Below are 8,186 nucleotides of genomic sequence, written 5' to 3' on the forward strand. Positions count from 1 at the left end.
AAAAAAAAAAAAAAAAAAAGAGTGCTTCATCAAAACCTGTTCATGAACACACACAGCTTCCTAAACACTATAGGATAAAATACTAAACTGAAGTTATAAGTAGCATATAACCTAAGCAGGGTTTTTCAGGGCATTAATCTGTAAGATCAGCTCTAAAAGCTGAAAAGTTGCTTCTGGAAGAGGTGGTTTGTCACAGGAATACAGTTTGGTCTGAGTGGTTTCATCTTTCTGTTTATTTGTTAACTCAACAAATGTGTATGGAGTATTTGTGTTGTCAAGCACTATCCTAGAAACTGGGGTTTGTCAATTGACAAAACAAATGATAATCTGTGTCCACAGGAAGCATTCTTCTGAAGGGAGGGAGACAATAAATCATGAATATGCAGTCTTAATGCCAGGAAATGCTATGGAAAAAGCTCAGTGCAGGCTAGGTGGCCTCCTGAAGAAAGTGGGGCCCAGCCTGCATGTGTCCGGCAAGCTCCACAAAGGCCAGGCTGGAAGTGGGGCTCACATAGAGTAGACAGGGCTGGTGGGCACTGGGGACAGGCAAGGTGTCCACTGGGTGCCTTTCCTGCTGAGCTGGGACAGATGAGTTAGCATTCTAATGGACAAGATTCTGATCAGCAGTTTGTAAACAAAGAGTCACTGGTTTCTCAGGTCATTTTGATAACTTTTTTTGTTTTTACAAATAAGCGGATTTTCTATGAGGCTCCCACATTTTGCCACAGTAATGTTCTATTTTATTAAAGCTAACTCAAGTGTGGCTAGAACACCAATTCATCAGTCTGTCAAATGTTCTGCTGCCGGCGTTTGTTCCTATTCATCCCTGACTGTGAACCACTCATAAAGGCAGCAAGAGGCGCAAGAACAGGGCTTGGAAGGAGCAGCTCCACCTGGCCCACTGGACACCTGCCTCCCAGGACACCCAGGATCTCGGGAGTAGAAAGAATTTGGCACTTTCTTTTGTAAGTAGCAAAAATAGATGGATTGGGCAGGAGCATAGTGTATTTTTGAGAGGCTGGTGAGTTTTGAAAGAAAGTTCCTCTCTCCGTTCATTAGCTGCATTATCATATTGTGGGAAAGGATGGGAGAGGCATGAGAAAAGAATACACATACGAGAAAAATTCTACAGCATAGAGGTGACTTGTGTCAGGCATTTGGGCAGTAGGCTTCTGTGCCTAGTTCACACTTGGTCTTGACCCTCAACCCCACCCCTTCACAGACCCTCCCCTCCTTACCAGGGAATATGGGGGTGCAAGCTGAACAGGGCTGGTGTAGGGGTTGAGCCTGAAAGAGAGGAGAGGTGTTCTTACTAGAGCTGCCCAGCTGAGGCCTGATTGAGAGAGGTTGCAAAAACTTTGCCAAGAAAGTTCACTGTATACAAGTTAGCTTTGACACTGTCCCAGATTCATAATGGGAGGCTGAAGCCAGAGGATCACTTGAGCCCTGGAGTTTAAATCTGTGCTATGCAATGATCATGCCTGTGGATAGCCACTGTACTCCAGACCCCACCTCTTAAAACAAGTACTTAGGGGATGGGTGTGGTGGCTAATGCCTGTAATCCTAACACTCTAGGAGGCTGAGGTGGGTGGATTGCTTGAGCTCATGAGTTCGAGACCAGCTTGAGCAAGCACAAGACCCCGTCTCTTAAAAAGTAGCTGAGCGTTGTGGTAGGCACTTGGAGGTCAAGAGGATCACTTGAGCCCAAGAGTTTGAGGTTGTTGTGAGCTGTAATGCCACAGCACTCTACTGAGGGCACAAAGTGAGACTCTTTCAAAAAAAGTTCTAATTCATTACACAATATCCAGAAAATAAAGAAAAGAGAAACCAGCCTTTATACCATTATCTAGAAACATTTAATTTGTGCTTTAGGATAAGTGTTAGCAAATATTTAGAACGATTAGTCAGTTTATTAATGTATATTTCTTAATGCAAGGTATAATTTTTATTAAAGCTAATGTTTCTTCAGAAACTTTATTTAGCTCCCTTATATTCTTGTTTCATTTACTTGATCTCAAGGTCTCAGCTGGCAGAGCTGCTCAGGCTGAAATCTTGGTGGCTTGTTTCTAGGAGCTGCTTACTTTTACCTGTTGATGGGCACTTGCAAGTGGGAAGCAAATGCCCTTGCAGAATAACTTGTAACCAGCTGCAGTACAGCTGCAGTAGGAGAGCCTGCCCAGACAAGGGCACGGGAGAACCCATCCAATTTCATGTCCCTCTGCCAACCCTGTCCCTGGGCACCATGGTATCTACCTGAACCTGAGATGCCTCAGATACAATGGGGAGCCAGACCTCTATCAGATCTCCTCCCAGGCTTGTGAAGGTGCCCTCCAGGTTCATGGCAGGACTACCCCAAGGTTCGGCAGTGAGGAGTTCTGGGTCAGGGTGTTCTAGGGTTGGTAAAATGAGGATGGATATCAGAAACCAAATGACTCAGGTACTGTGGGCACACTCTCAGGGGGTTTGCCATGTAAAGAGTGGTGCTTATGGTCTGGAAGCATGTCAGTTGCAGTTAAATGCTGCTGTTAAATGCGAAACACTGGTTCTGACTACAGACCCGACTACAGTCAAAACTTTGACAGGACCACCTGAATCATCCTGTCTTCTAGCAGAAGTTAAATAAAATTGGCTGGGATTGGTTGTTGCTTTGGCCAAAATAATCAGAATGATGGATAGAATTTGATGTCATGACACAACAGGGTATTATGTGAATTCTAAAAAATTTTGAAAATACAGTTTATTAGGTATACCTGTTAGGAAGTTTTTTTGGATAGCAATGTTAATAATGGTGTTTGGGTAAAGTAGAAAGGAGGGAATTATATTTGATTACGCTTTGTTCCCATCACAAATTAAAGTTGGGAAAGATTCTTGTGAGTTACTTAAAACACCATATCTCTCAGACACTTCTGCTTTCTCAGCACTGATACTTCCTCGAATGATACGATGTGATGGCACTCTATTCTCTTACATTTTTTTTTCCCCCAACAGAATTTCTCTTTCCTAAAATGGAGTCAAGTAAAAAGATGGACTCCTCTGGCACATTGCAGACTAACCCACCACTAAAACTGCACCCGGACCGCAGCTCTGGGACATCAGTTTTTGTCCCTGAACAAGGAGGTTACAAAGAAAAGTTTGTAAAGGCAGTGGAGGACAAGTACAAGTGTGAGAAGTGCCACCTGGTGCTGTGCAACCCGAAGCAGACTGAGTGTGGACACCGGTTCTGTGAGACCTGTATGGCTGCCTTGCTGAGGTAGGCACCCACTCAGACTTCAGTTGTCCTTGTTCTCTCACTCATTTGTTTATTTCTCTAAAATGATAGAAACCTCTAAAGATTTAAATCCCTAAATAAGGCCTCTTTGCCTACTTGCCCTGGCAGTGGAGGCCTGTTCTCTGTTTATGGTGAATGTATCCTGCTTTGTAAGCTTTCCTACCTGTAAACCTACCTTTCTCTTCCTCAATAAACTTTGTTTCACACTTGCCTTAAAAAAAAAAAAAAAGCCTTGTCTCAGCGCCTGTGGCTCAAGCGGCTAAGGCACCAGCTACATACCTCTGAGCTGGCAAGTTCGAATCCAGCCTAGGTCCGCCAAACAACAATGACGGCTGCAACCAAAAAATAGCTGGGCGTTGTGGCAGGCACCTGTAGTCCCAGCTACTTGGGAGGTGGAGACAGGAGCATAGCTTGAGTCCAGGAGTTGGAGGTTGCTGTGAACTGTGATGCCATGGCATTCTACCCAGGGCAACAGCTTAAAGCTATGTCTCAAAAAAAAAGCCTTAAGTAAGTACATAAAGTCTCAGATCCCAGCTTGTGAATTATTTAGGGAAATACAGTAGTTTTCCTCTGTGTCTCTGGCCCAAGTCCTGGCATGCCTACCCCATGTCCTCCCATCCTGTAAACTTTTATTCTTGTCTTCTCCTACTCATCTCCTGTGTCACCTTGATAGTATTGCCCACTCTGTCCATAAAGCCTCAGTATCCCTTGGATGTGTTGCTAGGATTTTCTCCAGAAGCTCACAGTTCTGTGGAGGAGACACACACACCAGCAAATGATGAAGAAATAATGAAAAAGCAGTACACTGATGTGCATAGGTGCTGCTGAGGATTGTGGGAGGACAGGGTCATCATGAAGGACCGGGCAAGTCCCTTCCTGAGCAGAAGTCCAATCTGTGCATGCTTACGTAGCAAGTATGCAAGGAAGGTGCACTAAGCCTGTGGAAGCCTTATCAGCTGAACATTGATGCCATTGTGTGATCACAAAGGCAGGCTGGAGTTTTACAGCAGAAATACTACTGCCAAGACAGCATTTTACTTATCCCACAGTTATTTTGTATATTCTGGGCATTGTGTTGGGCACTGGATTTATTGCAGGATCCTCTCAGTTATTGTTGCCAGGGCACCTTGGCCTAGGAAAGATTGCCAGCTCCTCCTCCTGGCTTGCTATTTAGCCTGGGCTGACCCAAACCCCAGGCCAAGTGCAGCAGCCACCCTCCTGCCTTGTCATACGCTGTCACCCTTGCCCTCCTCTCAGACTTCACTGTGTGGTCTTACCCACTTATCCCAAATAGTCAATTCACATTTGCTCACTTGCGGGTGGAGCAGGACTTGAGTTGAGCTTAGTAACAGTGCAGAAAACTCTGAGCACCTGATTTCCTTTAACACAAGAACCTGGACAGCATCTCTGGACCTGGGAGAGGCCTACTGCTGGAGCAGAAACTGGACCCTGGGTGTATACTGGACCTGTGGGGAGGGATGGCCTCCAAGGGAGAGAGGCTGGCCCCTCTGTGCAAGTGGAATTGACCTTTCTTTTTTTTTTTTGAGATAGTCTCATTATGTGCCCTGGGTAGAGTGCTGTGGCATCACAGCTCACAGCAACCTCAAACTCTTGAGCTTAAGTGGAGTTTTCTTGTCTCAGCCTTCCAAATAGCTGGGACTACAGGCGCCTGCCACAAAACCCAGCTATTTTTTGTTGTTGTTTTAGTTGTCATTGTTTGGCAGGCCCTGGCTGGGTTCAAACTTGCCAGCCCCAGTGTATGTGACTGATGTCCTAGCGCCTAAGCTATAGGTGCAACCCTGGAATTGACCTTTCAATGTATACATAGCTTGTGGAGAACGGACTGGCTGTTTTTAAAAAGCAGGAGCATTTAAAATCTCTCCTGATAAACTGTGGATGCTCACACTGAGGAGCTGCTCTGCAGATAGCTAGTTTTGGTTTCTGAAATAAAATCTCACTTTTACGTTAATTGAAAGGGGCTTTCCAAACAAGACTGAACTAAACTGTTCTACTCGATAACTTCCTTTTGAAAAATTACCATTAAAAAAATGCAACCCTTTTTTCCTGTGGTTCATATTTGGACCAAATTCATCATGGCACCCTGAAGCTCTACTGGTTGCTGTAAGCTACAGAGCAAATTGGACGGGACATGTAAGTGGTTCTATCTGCTGAGTTCTGGTAAGAAAAGGACTTTACTCTAATGTAGTCATTATGTGTTTCCCCTCAGCTCCTCAAGTCCAAAATGTACAGCGTGTCAAGAAAGCATCATTAAAGATAAGGTATTCTTGGGTTTTTAATAAGTCATTTTTCAAATGTTTTAAGCTAGCTTAATCCTTCACACACAGTTTGCACTCAGCACTCTGGTGCTCAGTTTTACCTTGGTTTTGATGGCTGATGTAGCAGGCTTTGAGGCAGTTCATTATGTCCTGTAAGCACTTGGGTAGACAGGAAGTTCAAGTCCATTCAGTTGCTTCTCTACAGCGTGAGCTCTGTGAGGTTCTTCACCCTCTGGAGGTGATGTGAAGTGCCAGGGAGTTGATGTAAGTGAAGTGCCCAAGGTGGCTGTTAATGGCCAGGCTGTTCTGGTTGGGTCATTTTTGTCACTGTGAGTCTTTATCCCATACAGCTTATGTTCACTCAGCTTTTATACTAGGTTTTAGCTTCAGATATGTGCTAATTTGAGGGTTTCATTTGAATTTGTTCTCCCTTGCTCTCCCACCACCTATAATATCTTGAGGTCATTAAATTTCAAGTGGGATTAGTCCCATCTGTTCCCCACATGGTGTGTGCACCAGTGAGAGCCCGTGGGTGTCACTGCACACTCAGCATGAGCTTCTGAAAACCAACCTACCAGCTTCTCTCCTGGGGCCCAGTTCCCTCTCAGCATCTCTGATGGGTGGTCATCCATGTGCTGCTAATCCCTGCCAGGCTTGTTTGAAACAACTCATTCTTGAAATATCAATGAAAAATGTATTGTTCTAATATTTTGATTAATGAACCTAATGATTTTTTTAATGTAGGTCATTAAATTGTCCATTAAAAATTACTCCTGTGGGGTTTTCCTGCCTAAAGCTCTTTGCAAGTTGGGTTTGCTGGTCATGACAGCCCAGCCCTTGTGCTGGCACAATGTATTCCTGGGCTATCAGGGACAAGGGCTTCTGATATAACCTGTTCTGGAGGGGTTCAATATAGAATTGGTTATGTGTCCATGTGCCTTTTCTTCTTTAGCATTTACCTGCTAGTATTATTATTAAGAAAAATTTAATCACTCAGGTCTACTCCATACAAATGCCCTGCTGACTTGTTAACATGTATCTAACAATTGTGACTGAGAGAGAAGATTGTGCTAAGTTGATTTTTTTTAGTATCTTTGTTTAATTGTTCAGAATTATTGTCCCTATTTTTGAATGACATTAGTAGTTGAAATACTAGTTTTGTTGAAGAATCATTAACGAAATGGGCTAAAACTATGGATCCTCATGGGAAGAGTAGAGCTGTTTGGGCCCTAGGTGACCTACATACACCCCTCACAAGATCTCCAAGGGATGTGGGGCAACCAGTCCTCATCTGTAAAGAGGGAACATTTGAAGTAAATAATGTGAGACCCTTTTCAACTCTTAAAATTGTGTGTGTTTATTATTCTGGTGTTTTCAGTCAAGGTATTTTTATCAGTAAGTTTAAACTCAAATGACTTAAGGAACTTAATGGACAAGAAGACAGCCTGTTTCTTACTGGTTAGAAATATTTGTTCTGTTGATGCTGGTATCTTACGTCATGATCTTTTAAAAAAGTCATTCTTATAAAGGATTAGCTTCGATAAATCCAAACTAGTTTATTTTTAATTCTTAATAGCTATTGATTCTATTTCTTTACAGAGTTAAGGAAGACATATTAAACTCTCTATTTTTCCACTATTAAAGAGTGTTAACACATGGGAGTTTCTTAGAAATGCCTGAGGAATAAGATATTACAGATTGTATTGTTAGAGTGATAATATTTGTTTTCTAAGGGAAAAATAAAATTAGAGGCAAGAATGTTTTCATTTTCAAGGGGAAATGTTTTCATTACTAGATTAGCCTTAGTCTTTGTGATATATATTTAAAAGAATTTTTTTCCAATAGTAGGCTAATATTATACTTCCTTTTTGGTGAAAAATGAGTTAGCATAGCCTTAGAAGGAACCAAAAGAAAGTTTTACATATTATCCTCCAAATAAGATCTCTTATAGTAGTTTGTCCGTTTCCCTACAAGTAATCTAAAAGGTGTGTAGAGTTGTATCAGATTCTGCTGTTTGTCCTCTGATAGGGAGGTGTGGCTACCTTTTCAGTGCTGGCTTTTAGAAATCAGTATGAGTCTGAATATGAACTTGGTCTTCCTCTGTCCTTGTCCTGAGATTATGTCAAAGTATGGAAAATGTTTATATTCTCCAGAGTGATCTTTATTCAATATAATTCATTTTCTAACAAAAGATAATAGTTAAGGTTATATTATTTAAATTGTATCTCCTAATGGGGGCAGTGTTTTCATTCTCTTTGTAGAAATTAAGATGGTCATTAATGCTTTCTGAGGTTCACTTATGAGTAGCTCTCTTGATTTTTTTTAAAGTGGTTTTACCTTGTCCAAAGTAGCAGCATGTGGAGATAAAGAAATATTAATCCTCTAAAATAATGATCTTTCAATTTCAGGTGTTTAAGGATAATTGTTGCAAGAGAGAGATTCTGGCTCTTCAGATCTATTGTCGGAATGAAAGCAAAGGTTGTACAGAACAATTAACACTGGGACATCTGTTGGTAAGTACCAAAGTAGCACCAGAGGCTTCTACATTAAGGAATAGAGCTCCTGGCTCGGCGCCTGTGGCTCAAGCGGCTAAGGCGCCAGCCACATACACCTAAGGTGGCGGGTTCGAATCCCCAGCCCGG

The 8,186-nt window shown here is 42.5% G+C and overlaps 1 protein-coding gene across 6 annotated transcripts in view; it reads left to right on the forward strand.

Annotated features, from left to right (window-relative positions):
• The window catches only part of TRAF3 (TNF receptor associated factor 3), a 128,704-nt gene that overhangs the window by 90,777 nt on the left and 29,741 nt on the right, over nucleotides 1-8,186 (forward strand). For 5 of the 6 annotated variants that reach the window (XM_003799328.3, XM_003799329.3, XM_003799327.3 and 2 more), the window contains 3 exons: nucleotides 2,989-3,250; nucleotides 5,496-5,547; nucleotides 7,953-8,057. In XM_003799328.3, the coding sequence (XP_003799376.1) occupies nucleotides 3,006-3,250; nucleotides 5,496-5,547; nucleotides 7,953-8,057 (402 nt within the window). In that variant the 5' untranslated portion in view covers nucleotides 2,989-3,005. Of the gene's footprint in view, nucleotides 1-749; nucleotides 966-2,988; nucleotides 3,251-5,495; nucleotides 5,548-7,952; nucleotides 8,058-8,186 lie in introns of all 6 variants that reach the window. The other variant, XM_023518880.1, reaches the window with a different exon arrangement.

This window comes from Otolemur garnettii, unplaced genomic scaffold (genome assembly GCF_000181295.1).
Source record: "Otolemur garnettii isolate 467f Iridium unplaced genomic scaffold, OtoGar3 scaffold00149, whole genome shotgun sequence".
Lineage (NCBI taxonomy): Eukaryota > Metazoa > Chordata > Mammalia > Primates > Galagidae > Otolemur > Otolemur garnettii.